The 18,597-nt window shown below is 50.0% G+C and overlaps 1 protein-coding gene across 2 annotated transcripts; it reads right to left on the reverse strand.

Moving 5' to 3' along the window:
• Nucleotides 1-3,553: 3,553 nt before the first annotated feature.
• TIGIT (T cell immunoreceptor with Ig and ITIM domains) lies at nucleotides 3,554-17,401 on the reverse strand. 2 transcript variants are annotated; one of them, XM_084872093.1, is made up of 5 exons: nucleotides 17,154-17,401; nucleotides 14,719-14,849; nucleotides 13,478-13,807; nucleotides 9,353-9,453; nucleotides 3,555-6,699 (listed from the first exon to the last, which is right to left on the reverse strand). In XM_084872093.1, exons 2-5 carry the CDS (start codon nucleotides 14,780-14,782, stop codon nucleotides 6,457-6,459), a joined length of 738 nt encoding a protein of 245 aa, XP_084728219.1. In that variant the 5' UTR covers nucleotides 14,783-14,849; nucleotides 17,154-17,401; the 3' UTR covers nucleotides 3,555-6,456. The 2 variants fall into 2 exon arrangements, with proteins under 2 accessions (XP_084728220.1, XP_084728219.1); XM_084872094.1 differs by lacking the exon at nucleotides 17,154-17,401 and having other exon boundaries at nucleotides 3,554-6,696; nucleotides 14,719-15,398.
• Between the last annotated feature and the right edge of the window lie 1,196 nt (nucleotides 17,402-18,597).

The following is an 18,597-nucleotide window of genomic DNA, read 5'->3' on the forward strand; positions in this document are numbered from 1 at the left end:
GAAAAATTCCTAATATTATATATTCTCCTCTTGGCACAAGAGATAGGAATGCCAAGACTGGTAACACTGAGGTCGTTTAGGGAAATATAATGCAAATTTAGGCATTTTCCTTCTTTTTTCTAAATCTCACAAGTGATCACAAGGCTCATTCACTGTTACCTAAATAATTCACCTTTGTTCCTTCCTCACATGCAAGCCAGTCTCTTGTGGAACTAACCAGTCCTATAAAACACTGTGCCCATCTATCGGGTACCCTTGTACCCACGGAGTGTTCACGGCTCAAAATGCATCCCCATTTGATGTCTGTGGAGACTCCCACTACCCTTTCTCAGATGCCACTCTCCCCGGGGAGCTCTCTAACCTCATCACTCGCAGAAATCGCTGGTGCAGCGGGGAAGGCGGACATCTCCTGTGTCCCGGGAAGTCACTCCAACTGAATTAGATTCACCAGCTCTTCAGAAAAGCATCTCCATTCCCTTCGGCTCTGCAGGGTGTGAAGGAAACAGAGCACGTTACTTCAGGCCTGGTAAACCTTAAACTCTAACCACGGAAATAAAGGTTCATATAAAATCAAAAGCTAGATTTTACCATTCAAACTCGCAGTGTCATGGGAATTTACAAATTAGCAAAGATAAGTGAGCAGGGCACGTCAAGGAAGCGTCCAAGAAAGAAGCAGTCTGGCTTGGGGACTCCCGCGGACATGCAGGCGCTGGGTTGGAGGAGGTGAGCACAGGCAGGCATTCCACCCGTGTGAGCACACAGAAACCAGGCCTGGGCTCAGGGCGGGGAGAGTCTGAGGGGAACTCCGGGCTGAAAGGTGACCTCTGTGACTTTAAATGGTGACCTCTTGCAGCTCAGTCACTGAGCACCAAGTTTGCCTGATAGTCTATGAAATAGAAAATAGGAAGAAAACATTTTCATGATGCAAAATTTGTCCCTATTTGATTTCTGTGAATCCGAGCAACATCCTGATGATGCCAGCCAGCTTCTCCCGGAGCCTGATCTCCCTGTGCACAACCACCAAAGGTTCAGGGCCTCCTCTCTGCCTGCTGACACATCTGAGCTACAGTAACAGTGGCACAGAGGTTGTTCATATGGCACTTAACCGTTTACAAAGTTCTCCTTCATGTATTTATCCATCCTCGCAATTTCCCTGTGAAACATTGTGAAGTGGTTATTACACCAGTTTATAGAACAGGGGTTCAGAAATATGTGCTTTTCCCATTATAAAATCATTAATACACTAGTGCTTGAAGTCAAGTTTTCTGAAACTCAATGATATGTATACCACACCAGGGTCTCTCAAACTTGAGTAATAAATATACCTTTATTAAAAAAAAAAAAAATGGCCAAAACCGGTTTGGCTCAGCGGTAGAGCGTTGGTCTGCGGATTGAAAGGTCCCAGGTTCGATTCTGGTCAAGGGCATGTACATTGGTTGCGGGCACATTCCCAGTAGGGAGTGTGCAAGAGGCAGCTGGTCAATGTTTCTCTCTCCTCGACATTTCCAGCTCTCTATCTCTCTCCCTTCCTCTCTATAAAAAGTCAATAAAATATATTTTAAAACAATGATACTTCCCACAGACCATCCCCCAGAGGAGGAATCTGAAATTATTTTTATTATAATGTTTAAAAATAAATTAATAACTAATATAGGCTATAATTATTTTTATTATAATCTTTCTTAAATATGCTCAAACATACAACCAGGTAAACCTTATAGCTATTACAGAATTATAATACTAAAATGAAAATAAATAAAAGTAAATTTTAAATACAAGTTAAAAAAAAAAAAAGCCTACAAAATCCATTAAAATAAAACATGGATTTGCTGTGTTGGGTGATGTCTTGCTGAGCCCAAGTCCCTGCTCCCTGAGTGAGGAGCACTGCAGGCCCTGCACCAGCCTCCCAGCCACCCCGCACTGCCCTGAGCCCGGTGACCACGCTCCTCCCACCCCTTCCCTGATCGTGACTGCTGCAAAATCCTCACTTAGAGCAAATGAATTATTTATTAATGGAGCCTCCATGTCTTGAAACCAACTTAATTATAAATATAGATTCTGAAGATAATGACAGCCCTCTGTTATAGGAAGGTCATAGGTATCCAAAATAAGTTTCACTTTTTAAAAAGATTACCATCTCACAACACAACGTTTTAAAATACAGATACTTGCGGGCCCCCAGGCTATAGCTGCAATTCTTAGCATTCCTTCAACCCCAGTACTGAGGAGTTGGATCATTACAGATGCCTTGGTTGATCCCAACAACTTGGTGCTCCCTTGGGGACCTCTGTGGCACCATAAGCAGAGCCAGGCACACATGCTTGTGAGACATAATGCAATATTCATAAGAATTCAGCATTTTACAGCTTAAAGAGTGAACCACATTACCTTACTGTATCTTCCTCAGAACATGCTACGCTAGATATTGTCCTTACCACGGTGTAAGTGAGGAAACGTTTGTAATGAGGGTTGGGAAGTGAAGGTGCTCATTTCAAAGTCATGAAGCGAAGCTTCGGTGCTCAGCACCTGGACGAGTCTTGACGCCCAGGCCGTGACACGTCAGCTACTTCCCTGTTGATCTCTATAACAGCAACCAGGCTTTTGGCCCCAGAGAAGGTGTCTTCACAAGCTACATGAAGTTGGAATGACCAGGGCAAGTCCTGTGCTGCGTGTCTCTTCCTGCCGATAGGTGTTAACCTATCAATTGCAAACTTCTAGACAGCCCTCACCCTCAGCACCTTAACTGGACTACTGATCTACCTCGGGTGTCTTTTGGGAAGAGTCTGAAATAAATAAATTCACATCCTGCTTTTGGCCTCATGGTTTGTCTTTTATATATATATATATATATATATATATATATATATATATATATATATATATATTATTGATTTTTTTTACAGAGAGGAAGGGAGAGGGATAAAGAGTTGGAAACATCGATGAGAAAGAATCATCGATCAGCTGCCTCTTGCACACCCCCTACTGGGGATGTGCCCGCAACCAAGGTACATGCCCTTGACCGGAATCAAACCTGGGACCCTTGAGTCCGCAGGCCAATGCTCTATCCACTGAGCCAAACCGGTTTTGCCTCATGGTTTGTCTTGATCAAAGGAAGACTATAGACACTAGAAGATAACCTCCATGTTTCTTCCTGGTCAGAGTTCTCTCAAATGCATAACATCTGTAGAGCTGTCCAATAGCCTATACATATCTCTCTGTGTTTTCTCCATATGCGAGGCATTCACTGCAATGTCTAACGTACTAGCTACCAGCCATATCACTACTTACCTGCATTTGAATTTAAGGTAATTAAAATTAAATACCATTTTCAATTCTGTTTCTTAGTCACATTAGCCACCTTTCAAGTGCTCAATAGCTATGTGTGGCTAATGGCTGCCACATTCAACAGCAAAGACACAGACCTTTCATCACAGAAAGTTCTGTTGGATAGTATTGTCCTAGATGCTATCTACGCAAATTAATTATCTGAAACATCAAGGTATATAGTTCTGACCCCCATAAAGCACAGGCTCTTGTACACATAAGGCTCCCCTGGGCCTCTGGGGAGGTCTGTAATGGAGTGGAGGTGGGGGATTACTGGTTACAGCACTGAAGCAGGACTAGAAAGAACCAGAAAACTGACCAAAACTCACACCCCATGCTGACAGCCACAGCCATGCTGCTGGCTCCCTCCTCGTTGTGGAGTATGGTTTGCCCACCAGAGTACTGTCATTCGTGCGCTGGGCCGCCTTTCCTGTCAACACTGATGAGATCTGTGTGAACCTAACTGTGTGATGATCCACTGGAATTCCAGTGTGGTGGAGAAGCGACAAGTCATGATACAAAATTGCATGGTAAGGTTATGTCCACTCATGAAGATCATTTATGTCAAAGCTCCATGACTCATATTTCTCATGCCTGTTCAATATAGTCCTTTGGATTACAGATCATACTCTACATGCCCGGACTTAGAATTTGGAGTGGTAAGGGGTAAGGAATCAATAAGTGTATTTCGCCCTGAACTCTCATCATTCAATGATTCCCCTTTTATTCTCCTCTTCTCCTGTCAAAGAATTCCAGAGGGGATTCAGGACAGCCTAAGGTCTCTTCCTGTCTGCAGTTAGAGGTCCCCTACCTCAACATCCCATGTGATTCTTCCCTATACATTTCTAGAAAGAAATAATGAAAGAGGAAAAACGTCTAATCAAGCCCTACTTCGAATGAGAAAGAGAGACCATCAGTCAGCGACACATACCATCCCCAGGACCAGCTTGGCTCAGGTTTAGAGTCTGAGCAACATGGTCCAGTAAACATGCAATGGAAGCCACATATGCACTTTTAGATTGTCCAGTAGTTCACATTAAGAGAGTAAAAAGAAACAGGGGAAATGAATTTTAATAATATATTTTATTAAACACAACATATCCAAAATGTTGTCATTATGACATGTAATCAATATTCTAAGTGACTGATGTGATCATTTACATTCTTATTATTCACTCTAAGTCTTTAAATCCTGATGTGCATTTTATACTCACCACGCATCTCCCTTGCTCATAGCTGCATGTGGAGAGCGGCTATGGGGCTGGGCTGGGCGTGCCCTCAGGAATGTGACTTTGACAGGATCGTCTCCTCTGGTTCTCCAAGGAAAATCTAGCTCATTGGATTCCACTTTAAAATTTATTTTCCGTTGAATTCAATCTCATTTTAGGCACCTGACCCACTTACGACATCTCTGAGTCCTTCTGTGTTTTTATCAACTCCAAATGGTATTTGTAAATGTTTCCAGTTGCCACAATCATGTTCTATAACACCCAGCTCTCAGTCTACCTCGACCCAATGTATCTCCATCAAAGCAAAACAACACTCCCTTTTCGTCATTGCATCTTCATTCATTTCCTGCCCGTGAATTGTTTTCTACTACCAACAAATTTGCACTAGTTTTGCAAGAAAAGTGCTGTGTGCTGACTGCCCTGGCAGATAACGGTGTTGTTCACGTGCCTCTCTTTCTTCCGAACAAGTTGGCACTCTGGACAGATTTCAGCTCATTGCTCCTAACTACAGACCCGTTTGGCTGAAAAGTGAGAACATAAAAATAAAAATGCAAGGAGGTGTAGGAGTTCAATTGTCTTCTTGCTCAACCAGCCTGATTCTTGGGGAGCAGGGCAATGCTTTATTTTAATGGTTGTCAGCAGGCAGCTTTGCCTCACATTCTCTCGGTTCCTGTGCCCGTGAAAGGAAATCACTCACCTGTGAGCCAACCTCCCTCCTCGTTTCTCTGAGAGACAGTGGGAGGATAAAAGCCCAAATGCCACCTGAACAGAAATGAGCAGCTCCGATGCCACCCAACTGCAGCATGAAGGGGCCAGGGCTGAATGTAAGCCTTCAGAGACGATAGCTTGGGAGGTGTACATTTTTAGAAACTATCGCCCTCATTTTATATTTTTCCTAGGAAGAGTCCTTATTTTAAAAATCTAGATTTTCCTTTCAGTGGGAAACAGATTCTTTTTTCAAAGTTTGGTGTTGGATTGACAGAGAAAACCTGGGTCACTGCCCAAGGTCACGCAGGCCCCGGGGAGCATGCACCGTTTCCGGGGCTCCCCAGCGCATGGCTGGAAGAGCCTGGAGCCCCCATATAGCCCATCGCTATACGCTGAGTGGGTGCAACAAGAGATTTGAATTTGAAGTCTCGTAGGTTCCCTTGGTACCAGGGTCTTCCTTGTGAGGCTTTAGCTCCCGACTTTGGTTTCTACAAGTTCCTTGTGTAAAAACTTGCTCTCACCAGACTGGCCCCTCTGTTCCTCATCCTCCTGGGCCACTTCACCACAGGTGTGCCTGTCCAGACCACCTCACGCCAAAATGGCATATCCTCCCACAGGCACGGGTCTTAGATCCCTACCCCTTCCCGCCTTTCCATGGAAATGTCATCTCCCCACTTAATGGGAAGTTCTCAAAGGGCTGAGACACGAGACCGTGGTTTAGTCATCCTCCAGACCCTGGGACCACACCTTAATCTAAAATGCCTTGAGTGAGTAACTGTTGATGGGAATGACAGTGAGAAATGAGAAGAATGTGGCTTTGCAAACACACTGTCATCATCATCCCCCACAAAACCTTGTTACCTGAGCCCCCGCCCAGGGCTGTTAGGAGGAACACGTTGTCCACAGCCACAGAATTGGCTCAAACTGCCAGACTCAAAATCAGGTCACACTGTTTTCAACATTGCATTCATAATCAAGACTGAAGCTGCTCCCCCGGGTCTGCCACAATGGAGTGGAAGGGAAGGGGAGAGGAAATGCAGACAGGGATGAGAATGGCAATCATTCACTCAACTGCACGCACACACACACACACACACACACACACACACACCCCGCAGTGATGGAGAGTGCAGACCCTACAACCTGTTTGTGATAGCATAGTCAGGCTGTGTCTCCCAGCAGCTGCCCCTGGCCCCTAACCAGTCTCGGCTGGGAAGCTGATGTCCCCGAGGCTCCTGTAGCTCAGGACGTTGAAGTAGTCGTGTGGCTCGTCATAGTCATCGTCCCTCTGCTCTCCGCATGAGCCTGAGCCGGCAGCCGCAGCTTCTGCCCCGACGCAGCCGGCAGGGGAGGCCGGAACCCTGAGCTCCCATTCCTCCTGTCCACATGGCACGCTCCTGAGGCCACTTTCTGCAGAGCGAATTCTGAGAAATTTCTTCTAAAAGCAAACAAATGACAGTATGTAGGGGTGCAATCCAAAAGTTACTCCCCAACTGATACGTAATTATAATGATCTCTCCCTTCCTTTCTTACACACACACACACACATCCACACACGAAGTTGTGTTCTTACCAACATCAATCTCCTGACCCTTACTTTCTCAGCCACTCCACCAAAACAAAACTTTCTACACACCCGATGCACCTGTCACCATTCCTCCCTATTCACGAAGCCCAGTGAGGCAGCTTGCACCCCGCTTCTCTCTACTCTTTGTCGCCCCACACACTGATGATCTCTTCCTTTTTTAAATGCTCTCCTTCCCCAGCTTCCACGGCACCTTCTCCCTGGTCCTCCTCCTCCTCCTGTGAACCCATCTGCACCTTCAGCCAGCCCTGCTCTTTTCCCTGCTTGAACATCAGCTCCCCAATTACAGGGGTTCCCAGGGTTCTGCCCTCTGCTTTCTCACATTCAACACTCTCTCTGAGACGCTGCATCTAAATGTACATCTACAACCACCCTCTTCCCTGTGGTGATGCCCAAATCTCCACCCACATTAGTCCAGGCCTCTGCCCTGATCTCCAGACCCGGATGTCCACTTGCTAAGTGGGCATGGTCACCTGATGACCCACAGCTGAGGCTGCAGGACAAACACTGCCCCCTTGGAGAACCCGAGGAGAAGGACAGTGGGTTGGCAGTCATGGTCCTGACGTTGGACACGGCCATCTCTGCCGAACCTCTCAGAAGGTCCCTGGGGGCACTCTTGCCAGCAGCTGCCTGGCAGATAACAATCATTCATTTAGTCTAGAGCAGTGGTCAGCAAACCACGGCTCACATGCAGCTCTTTGGCCCCTTGAGTGTTCTAACGCTACTTCTTCAAAATAGACCCAGGCCGAAAACTGACTTCTGCGTATGAGCCACAAAGTTTCAATTGCACTGTAAGTGTATACTCAAATGTGGTATTTTGTGGGAGAGCCACACTCAAGGGGCCAAAGAGCCACATGTGGCTCTCGAGCCGTGGTTTGCTGACCACTGGTCTAGTAGATCCATGCAATGCAAATATTTATTGAGCACCAGGTATTCTGAGGTGCTATAATAAAGTGTATAGTAATTATAAGAACATCCTATATAATAAAGAGGTGATATGCAAATTGACCCTCATGCCCTCACATCATAAGATGGACACCCTCAGGTTGTCACAAGATGGCTGCCCCCAAGTCATCACAAGATGGTCACCCTCACATCATCACAAGATGGTGCCCACATCATCACAAGATGGTTGCCACAAGATGGCTGCCCCCCACATTGTCATAAGATGGCCAGCAAAGGAGGGCAGTTCAAGGCAACCAGGTCTGCAGGAGAGGGAAATTGGGGGCAACAAGACCTGCAGGGGAGGGCGATTGGGAGTGATCAGGCTGGCAGGGGAGTAGTTAGGTCTCAATCAGGCCAGCAAGGGAGAAGTTAGGAGTGATCAGGCTGGCAGGCAGAGTAGTTAGGAGCCAGCAGTCCTGAATTGTGAGAAGGATGTCTGACTGCGGGATTGGCCCTAAACTGACAGCAGTCAGACCTCTCTCAAGGGGTCCCAGATTGGAGAGGGTGCAGGCTGGGCTGAGGGACGCCCCCCCCCACCGGTCGAATTTCATGCACTAGACCTCTAGTATATTTATAAGAATTATTTAGAGGAAATATTTTAACATTGCTATTTGCCCTTTCTCTATAATAGAAGTGTCAGAGATGAAAGAAAATTAGTTAAATGTATATGAAAATCATCCTCCTGTCAGAGTCTAGGGCATGGCACAGGACTCAGAGTCAAGTCCCCACCCACCTGTGCACACCTCCAAATCACATGAGACCCAGACCCAGCCAGACCCATCCCCATTAAGCTCCGCCAGGTGGGGAAGTGCGGCCTCAGGTCCCCCAGCCCAGCGCCAGATGGAGGGCGCAGCCTCAGATCCCCTGATGCACCCTTAGGTCCCCGGCCTGGCACCAGGGAAGATGGTGCAGCCTGAGGTCCTCTGACCTGGTGCCAGGGCAGGGGGCATGGCCTGAGGTCCCCCAGTCTGGGCCAAGGTGGGGGGTGCACCTTGAGGTCCCCCATTAAGCCCCGCTGGGTGGGGGACACGGCCTGAGATCTCTCATCAAGCCCCGCCAGGAGGGGGTGGGGCACAGCCTCGGGTCCTCTTTCAAGCCCTGCCTGGTTGGGGGCGCAGCCTCAGGTACCCCATCAAGCCCCATTGGGTGGGGGCACAGGCTCAGGTCCCCTGCCCCAGCCCAGTGCCACACAGCCTCAGTTCCCTGCTCCTTAAGGTTCATTATGGGAACTCAGCCTCCACTGTGGGTACAGCCATCTTGTGTTATGGAAACCCTGCCTCCACTGTGAGCACCACCATCTTTATGATGATGTGATGGTCAATTTGCATATCACCTCTTTATTAGATATTCATGTATGCCAGGAAAAATAGTCTGGAGTCCAGGGCAGAGGCGCTCCCAGATAAGGGAAGGCACAGGGAAGGATGCAAGCAACTTCCCCAAAAGGCAGAACAAGGACCGTGGAAAAGGCACAAAGGGCAGTGGGGGCCCGTCTATGACTGTCTCTGGACAGAAGGAGGATCTGAAAGGGCCAGGGTGGCTGGCCTGGGGTCCAGAGTCTTACCTTTCTGGCCAACATGACCACTGCTGTGACCGCGGTGCAGATGACCACCAGCAGCAGGACCCCAAGCAGCGGGAGGAGGAGCCCAGGGCGGTGCCCAGCGCCTAGAGGGAGGACAAACAAGGGAAATGGACTGAGGCCGGAAGCAAAGGGCACCCATGTCCCAGAGAGGCCTGAGCTCGGGACGCAGCAGTGGGGGCTGGCCAGGCCTTTCTCTGGCCACAGGACCGGACCACTCACCTGGCAGCTTGGACCGCAGACCATCTGCCTGGCCCGCCATGAACCACCGACACGTGAGCCGTTGTGTACCTCACAAGCTACACCAGAGCAGCCATGGTTAGCCCCCCTCCTCCACTCAACAACGCCACTTTGGGTAATGAATACTCACGAAATAAAACAAATGGCAATGTCCCGAGAAAATGGAAAAGGAAAATTTTCTCTTATTAAACTTCATATTTATAATCATACTAGTAGGAAAATTTTAACTTAAAAAATTAAAATAAAATTAATATTAAAGTGAAAAGAAAAGAAAAAAAAAAAAGCACACATAACCTTTCCCCTTAAGCCTATGGCACTTATTCCTCCTGGGCGTGAGACCTGAGCAAGGTCCTGGGGCTGTTTCCTCTACTGTTCTCCTTCATTCACACCCCAAATCCTTTTTACATAGATATTTTATCGATTTCAGAAAAGCAGGGAGAGGGAGAAAGAGGGATAGACATACCAATAATGAGAACCATTGATCGGCTGCCTCCTCCAGGCCCCCTACTGGGGATCGAACCCACAACCCAGGCCTGTGTCCTGACCAGGAATGGAACTGTGACCTCAACCACAGAGCCACACCAGCCAGGCCAGACCACAAATATTTATCAAGCACCTGGCACAGAACAGGTGCTTCGTCAGAGTGTGATATGAGTTAAAGCGTGAACCAGAGAATGTCTGTGAACATAAAATGTAACTGGAAGGAGAAAGAGGCAGAAAAGGGGCTTTGAGGAGATGATATTTTATCCAAGGAGCGTGTGAGAAGAACAGGACAGTGACCCATGTGTGCTTGCTGCGGGGAAAGGGTTTCCACCTCCTTCCCAGGTGCCCGGGGGAGAAAAGAGGAGGGCGAAGCAGAGGCCAGGCCCTCTTCCCGCTGACTAAGGGCTGCGCTTGCAGGAAAGGTGGCCCAGGAATGCAATCCCTTAGAACAAGGGCAGTGCCCACAGTCTCCACATGGTACCAGGAGGGTAGGAGAGGGAGCCCAAACCCCCAGCACATGCTTCTCCTGCCCTGAGGATTCCATTTCCTGCTTTGGCCATAGGTGGTGAGAGGGGGCGCAGACGAGGAGCAGAGGGCCTGCAGAGGGCTGTCCACAGAACAGAAAAACATGTAGCTCTTATCCGCATGTATAATTGGCCTATGTGGAAGCAGGCATTAAAAAAAAAAAAAAAAAAAAAAAAAAACTTCAAGGTAACAGTCTCACAGATTTTGCCGACTCATAAAGCTTAATCTCTAGCACAATCAGCAACTAGAAGTTCAGAGGGTGCCGTTCCGGGAACCAGAACACCTGTGTTCAAGTCAGCACTGATGCCCTGAGCCACTGTACGCCTCACTCCCGCTGCCTCCGTCAGACAAGCGGTGCATTCATCGCGGAGCGGCGTGCGGTGCTTCCCAGGCATGTCCCAGGTGCCGTTCTACAGGCGTCTGCGTGTAGTGAGTAACTCACCCCTGTCAGCACCTCCCCTGGTCTGACAACTGCCTCCTTTCACCGGGGAGAAAAGCACTGCACGGAGCAGCTACCTAATCCTGTCTGTGGTCACCAGCAGCACCGGGATTCGGACATCGACTGCCTGGCATCAGCCTGAGCTCACAACCACTCCACTGCACTGCCTCTCAGATCCGGTCAGAATCCTTTCCCTCTGTCCAGACAACCGGTTCAAGTGTCCAGATGGATAACAGACATGAGGTTATTTTGGAAACTATGAAGCACGAACAAATGTCAATCATTGTAAATTAAAAATAGAACTATCATTATGACCCAGCAATTCCTCTTTTGGGTAGTGGAATTGCTGGGTCATAATGATAGTTCTATTTTTAATTTTATCCAAAGACGTTCAAAACACTAATTCAAAAAAAATATATAAGTGCCCTTATGCTCATCCAGGCTCTATTTGCAATGGCCCAGATATGGCAGCAACCTAAGTGTCCATGAATGCACACAGATGTGGCACACTGGCACAGGGGAATATTAACCAGCCATAAAGAAGAATGAAATCTTGCCTTTGTGACAACTTGGATGAACCTCAAAGGTATTATGCGAAGTGAAATAAGTCAGGCAGATGAAGACAAATACCACATGATTTCACTTATATGTGGAATCTTAAACACACACACACACACACACACACACACACACACAAATAAATGAATAAACAAACTCATAGATACAGAGAACAAACTGATGGTTGCCAGTTGGGGGGGGGGGAGGGGGAGATGAGTAAAAAAGGGGGAGAGGTTAAGATGTAGAATTGCCAGATATAAAAACAACCACAAGGATGTAAAGTACAGCACGGGGAATATAGTCGATGCTATTGTCATAACGCTGTATGCCAGGTGGGTACTTATAGGGTGATCACTTTGTAAAGTACACAAATGCCTATCACTATGTTGTTCACCTGAAACTAATACAATATTGCCTGTAAAGTGTAATTGAAAAAAAAATTAAAAACCTTTCTAAAATGCAAATGATTGTACATTTACACTTAGCACACAGCTTTGTTTCTACCCAGCTCTAATCCCTTATAAATTTAGGACCTAATTCTAATCTGTGTGATCCATGCTAACCTAAGAAATGAGAACATTTTCTAAATGACTATATCTTATCTAATAAAAGAGTAATATGCAAATTGACCATCACTCCAAAACACAAGATGACCACCTCCATGTGGTCAAAGATGGCTGTCCCGATGTGGACACAAGATGGCCACCACAAGATGGCCTGCAGAGGAGGGTAATTGTGGGCAGTTAGGGGTGACCAGGCCAGCAAGGGATGGCAGTTGGGGAGACCCAAACCTGTAGAGAAGGGCTGTTAGGGGTGACTGGCCAACAGAGGAGGGGCAATTGGGGGAGACAAGGCCAGCAGGGGAGGGCACTTGTGGGGACCAGGCCTGCAGGGGAGGACTGTTGGAGGGGACCCAGGACAGCAGGGGAGGACTATTAGGGGTCGCCAGACTGGCAGAGGAAGGCAGTTGTGGAGGGAGGGCAATCGGGCCAGCCGGGGAGCAGTTAGGCATCGATCAGTGGGTGATTAGGCTATCAGGCAAAAGTGGTTAGGGGAAATCAGGGAGAGGCAGGTGAGTGGTTGGGAGCCAGCAGTTTTGGATTGTGAAAGGGATGTCCAACCACCCATTTAGGCCCAATTCCACCAGGGGTCCCAGATTGGAGAGGGTGCAGGCTGGGCTGAGGGACAACCCCCACCCTGTGCATGAAGTTCATGCACCAGGCCTCTAGTCTATATATATATATATATATATATATATATATATATATATATATATATATATATATATATATATATATATAAAAGCTTAAGCAACTGGACAACCAGTCTGTAGCTATGACATGCATTGCCCACCAGGGGGCAAATGCTCAATGCAGGAGCTGCCCATGGTGGTCAGTATGTTCCCACAGCCAACCTCCCTTGGCCAGCCATCCTCCTGTGGTCCCTCCCGGTGGCTGGTGGCTGGCCAGCCCTGAAAGGCCCTGGGACTGGGCGAGATGGCCCTGATCTGCCCTGATCACTGGCCAGGTTGAGGGACCCCACCTGAGCAAGAATTCATGCACCAGGCCTCTAGTCAATATATATACATAACATGTCCTTTTTATACCCAAAACTGTGGTTATCAATGTTGGCTGCTCGTTCAAATTACCAGGGATTCTCCTAGCACCTCTCAGGTCCTGGCTCCACCCCTAGAGATTCCTACTGAATTGGTGTGGGATGGGGGCTGGCATCAGCGTTATTTAAAAGCCCCCAGGTGATGTGCGTGTGAGCCGGGATGGGGGGCCCTGCCCCACTGCGCATGGCAGGGGTGCGTTTTCCCTCCTGGAGGCTGAGGTTCGCCCTCTGCTCCGCTCCGGGGGGCATACCTGAGCTTCGCAGGACCTCCAGGAAGAGTCTCCCTCTGTAGATGCCGTCCGGGAAGGTGTGATAGATGCAGGAGTACACCCCGGTGTCGTTCGCGGTCAGCGCCTGCAGGGTGAGGCCCAGGTCCGGGCGGGGGACCACCCGCTCCCTGAACGCAGGGTAGACGGACCAGCCGGACTCAGCGTGATGAATGGCCAGAAACCGGCCCTGCTGCGTCCAGTCGACCTGCGTCACCGCGGCCGTGGTGGAGGAGAGGTGACACTGTAAGGTGATGGAGCCGCCTTCCTCTGCAGAAATGTTCCCCGCGGTCTCTAGTCTGCCTGGCAGGGCTCCTGGGGGAGGGAGAAAGCGTGCGGAGTCCGGGTCAGCAGCTGGCCCGGTCCTTCCCGCAGGAATCCCCAGGGGCTTTGTGACCAGGACTGGCTTTTGGAACGGTCGCCTCTCCGGCCCACTTGCCACTTCCCTGCCCGGAAGATGGAGAGCATCCCGGATGCTCTGCTGGAATCTGGCGTCACCACCATGGGTGATTTTCAGCTGCTCCCTCTACAATATAAACCCTGGCAGCCACCGCTTCTGTTTCATCGTGTCTCCCAGCAGCCCGGGGCTGGGCTGGACACATTGTCCTTGGACGTAAAACCTGGCTGTTTGGCTGGTTGCCATGGGGGCGCCCGGAAACCCCTTCGTGACCTCCACAGGGAAGGAGCGTTGGTGAGAAACCGGCTCTCCACGCAAAACCACCCTCTTGGCACTTACCACCCTCGGATGGCTCAGAAAGCAAAACAAAAACTAACACTGCCGTTTTTTAAATATCTGTGCCCCCTTTTAATACAGAAGGAAATAGATGCGTCACGAATTCAATCTAAAATGTTCGGGTCTCTAGAATCTGTGAGGAAAACATGTTGATCCTCAGAAGAAAGGAGGAAGGGACGGAGTGAATGTCTACAAGCAAATGGGTCACCGTCTGGCTCAGTCCCTTTCTCTCCCTTGCTTCCTTTCTGGGGTTGGCCAGTCAGGGCTTGGCCACCCCCACCCCTGTGCCCCAAGCCCTTCATCTGCCGCCCAGAACAAACCTGTGCCTTCTTCTCAGAGGAGAAAAGCGGGCACAGGGCTCTGAACACTGTGGTTCCCCATTCCCCCCCCCCCCCCCCCCTCGCAGACCCATAGAGGGTTCCCTCCCTGCCTCCCCTTCCCGCCTCCCCGCGCTCCCCCTGCCTCGGGTCCGGGTTGGAGTTTCAGTCCCTACCTGAGGCCAGGAGGGGAGCCTGCCTCAGCCCCTGGGCCCAGATCAGGAGGAGACACCACCGCATGCTTCTGCCCAGGGGCCCTCAGGAAGCAGGTGTGGCCGCCGCTGCCACAGAAACTGGCCCAGAGCAGCTGGCAAGGCGAAACTGAGCCTATGAGGAGAGAGGGTCTCGGAAACACCGAGGTCAGCAAAACCAAAGGCAGATGCCGTTCTCAACAAGCACCCAAACTGCACAGCCAGCCACAAGAAAGACCACGGAGGAAGCACAGTACAAAAATACACAGCGATACGGGCAGAGGTGTGCGCGCTGCACTGATCTTTGGATGCTATTAGTCAATCTGCTCGTTGAAATTCTGATGGCACTTTTTGTTTTTTAATCAGCCTTTATTTAACAAGCTCAGGGAGCCTGTGCCCTGCCCGGGCTTTACAGAGCCTGTAACCCACGGGGCTCCCTGGCTTCGTCCTCCTGAAGAATGAGAGGAACGTAAGTGTGTGTGCGCTCAGGCTAGGCACTGTGCTGGGACTGAGCCCATGGCACGGGGCAGTGACCCCAGAGACAGGACTGGGGTGGGACAAAGCCCTGGACAAACATAGCCACACTTTCCTTGATTCTTGTATCTCCTTTCTTGTTTATCTGGACTGAGACATGGTTGAATTCCGGCTTAATCTCTCTGAGCCAGTGTGACCGGAGGAGACAGAAAGGAGAGTGTTCTTCTGCATGGCAGCCCCGGGGAACTTGGGAACGCCTGACCCTGGAGAGAGATCACTTGACCTTCACTTGAAGCTCCACTTCATCATCAAATCCTACTGCTGGGTCATCCTCCCTCCCTCCCTTCCTCCCTCCCTCCTTCCCTCTCTCCTCTCTCTCTCTCTCTCTCTCTCTCTCTCTCTCTCTCTCTCTCTCCCTCCCTCTCTCCCTCTCTCCCTCTCCTCTCCCTCCCTCCTTTTCTCCCTCCCTTTCCCTATCCTTCCCTTCATTTATCCCTCCCTCCCTCTCTCCCTCTCTCCCTCTCTCTCTCTCTCCCTCTCTCTCTCCCTCTCTCCCTCCCTCTTTCCCTCTCTCCCTCTTTCTCTCCCTCCCTCTTTCCCTCTCTCCCTCCTTTTCTCCCTCCCTTTCTCTATCCCTCCCTTCATTTATCCTTCCTTCCCTCTCTCTCTCTCTCTCCCTCCCTCCCTCTCTTCCTTCCTCCCTCCCTCCTTTCTTCCCTCCTTCCCTCCCTCTCTCCCTTTCTCCCTCCCTTCTTCCCTTCATTTATTTGAAAGTCCCCAAGTGCCTACAAAGAACCAGACTGACCACAGGCTCTGGAGATAGGAGACACATTAGTGAAAGCTTGCTCTCCAGTGAAGCCACACTCTGAGGAGCGGAGGTGGAGGCCCTCATGCACTTGCTCCGGGGCTTACCGCGGCTCCTGTGGACACACTCCGTGGCAGTGTATGTACGGAAAACAGCTGCACCAAGGGAGCCTCTGAAGCCGGCTCTCCCCCTCCAGCCCAGCTGAGCCCTGAGCTTCCACACCATCCGGGCTCCTGTCCCCTTCTCCCCTGATGCTTCCTCTCAGACCAGCTTCTCCTCCCTGGCTTTTGCTAGTTCCCAACTCCACACCATGACCCACTCACCAAGCCACTGGCCCACCTCCAGCCCCTTAGACAATACACGCCTCACCAGCTCCCCTGGCTTTCCAAATTCAACCAGTTCCAGGTTCACATCGAGATACAACTCCACCCTTTTCAACAATCACAGTCTCTTTAGCTAAAGGATCAATAGCATCTAACTCGTGTCCAAGGGGAGGTGCTGAGGTTGAACTTGTGGGGTTACCAAGCCCACCGGGAGCTAAGCCAAAGGAGCCGTGAGGGAGAGCCAAGAGCAGCCAGTGGGGCTCGAGCACTGAGAGGGGCATGCTGGGGTTCGAGCTCTCACAAATGCTCAAGCCTGTGTTCCTGCAGTGGGGGTGGTTGGGAACCATACAGGAAGGACCTGTCTTCGATAGTGAGGAAAGTTAGACTGCTGGGGGAGGGGGGCGATAGTTAAAGAATTGTTCTATTTGTTTCTAAGCAATCAGTCCAAAGAGGAACACAGTCCAGCCCATTCTGATGAGTGATGCTCTCCAGAGACATGGGAAGTGATTAACAGACTATAGACAAAGAAACACCTGGGTCCAGCCCTAACCAGTTTGGCTCAGTGGATAGAACGTCAGCCTGTGAACTGAAGGGTCTCAGGTTCAATTCTGGTCAAGGGCATGTACCTTGGTTGCATGCACATCCCTAGTAGAGGGTGTGCAGGAGGCAGCTGATTGATGTTTCTAACTCTCTATCCCTCTCCTTTTCTCTCTGTAAAAAATCAATAAATTACTTTTTTTTAAAAAAAAAGAAAAAGAAAAAGAAAAGAAACACCTGGGTCCAGATTCATCCTGGTGTGGTGACCTTGAGAAAGTTACTCAACTTCCTTAGGAGTCCGTTTCCTCGTCTGCAGTGAGAAGAACAGCATCGATGCCTGCCCTGCATAAGGCCGCTGTGAGGATTCAGTGAGGGGAGGTGAGGTGGTGCTTAGCCCAGAGCCTGCAGCACCGGAGGGGCTCCATACGCCAATGACGGTGCTGGTAATAACAGCACTTAAGGAAGTTAAAGAGAAATCAGAGAAGAATAGCTCTTCATCTATGCACTGTGTTTTGCCAGGAGTAAAACCCTGATCTCTGGACTCCAAGTTCTCTACGTAACCTCTTCATCCTGTCGTGTGCATCTGATATAAGACTGTGAGGAGGAAATGCTGCTGCAGAGAAGGGGGCCAGCCAGACCCAGAGGAGGCCCGGGAGGAAGGCGAAGGACCCGAGTCTCCCCAGGGAACCTCTCAGAAGCCCCTCTTGGAGCCTCCCGCTGGGTGGGCTCCGCCTGGAAGCCTTGCTTGTGTGGCCACCGCAGCAGTGTCTGCACCGAGCTCTGCAGCTCCGCTCCGAGGCGCAGGTCTGGACTGGGAGCTCCCGGGGCCACCGGAGCCTCGAGGGCCAGAGGAAGCCTCGGTGGCACCGCATGAACCTCTGTGGTCACTCAGACTCTGACTCATGTTCCCATTTTAAAGTTCTAAAAGGAGCTGCCTTAGTTTTTCTACCCTCGTTTAAAATATAAACCCTTGGGGGATCGGGCCTAAACTGGCAGCCTACATCCCTCTTGCAACCTGGGTCCTCTGGTTCCTAACCACTCACCTGCCTACCTGCCTGATCGCCCCTAACCATTCTGCCTGCCGGCCTTCTAGTTCCCAACCCTCACCCCACCCCCCATCAGCCTGATCATCCCCAAATGCCCCCCCATGCCAGTCTGCTCACCATCAACTGCCCCCCCCCCCCCCACTGCCAGCCTGATCACCCCAACTGCCCTCCCTCCTAACCACCTCTGCCTGGGCCCCACCACCATGGCTTTGTCCAGAAGGTCTCCCAGGTCTCCCAGTCTAATTAGCATATTACCCTTTTATTAGTAAAGATTGTATTGTTGACAGTATTTACAGATGTCTCCCATCTCCCCTTCTCCTTTTTTTCCGCCCTCTGCCCAGCTCCTATCCCTCCTAGGCCTTCACCACACTATTGTCTGTGTCATGTGCTATGAATGTAAGTATACAAGTTCTTTGGTTTATCTTTTCTCATCCCCCCACCCTGAGATATGTCCGTCTGCCCTCACTGCTGTGGTTGTGGGCTGAACAGGTTTAGATAGTCTCCAGGCAGCTGGATGGGTGTGGGCGCTGAGGAAGGGACTCCATTTGCATGTAAAGGGGAAGCAGGGCTGGATGTAAAAAACCCCCCAACCCCCTCCAGTCCTTTCACAGCCCAGCCTTTCCTTGCCCTGCAAACCCCAGGAGCCCCAGGTGAGCCCAGCCACTCCAACCATTGCAGT

Source organism: Pipistrellus hanaki (genome assembly GCF_964339955.1).
Source record: "Pipistrellus hanaki genome assembly, chromosome: 2".
NCBI classification, from domain to species: domain Eukaryota; kingdom Metazoa; phylum Chordata; class Mammalia; order Chiroptera; family Vespertilionidae; genus Pipistrellus; species Pipistrellus hanaki.

What these genes read in the sequence shown, in the direction of transcription:
- TIGIT (XM_084872093.1), bottom strand. Translation starts at nt 14,782, where the DNA reads ATGCGGTGGTGTCTCCTCCTGATCTGGGCCCAGGGGCTGAGGCAGGCT. An exon ending in GGAGGTCCTGCGAAGCTCAG is followed by an intron (nt 9,454 to 13,477) that starts GTATGCCCCCCG and finishes TCCTCCCTCTAG; the next exon opens with GCGCTGGGCACCGCCCTGGG. An exon ending in TGGTCATGTTGGCCAGAAAG is followed by an intron (nt 6,700 to 9,352) that starts GTAAGACTCTGG and finishes GTTTGCTTTTAG; the next exon opens with AAGAAATTTCTCAGAATTCG.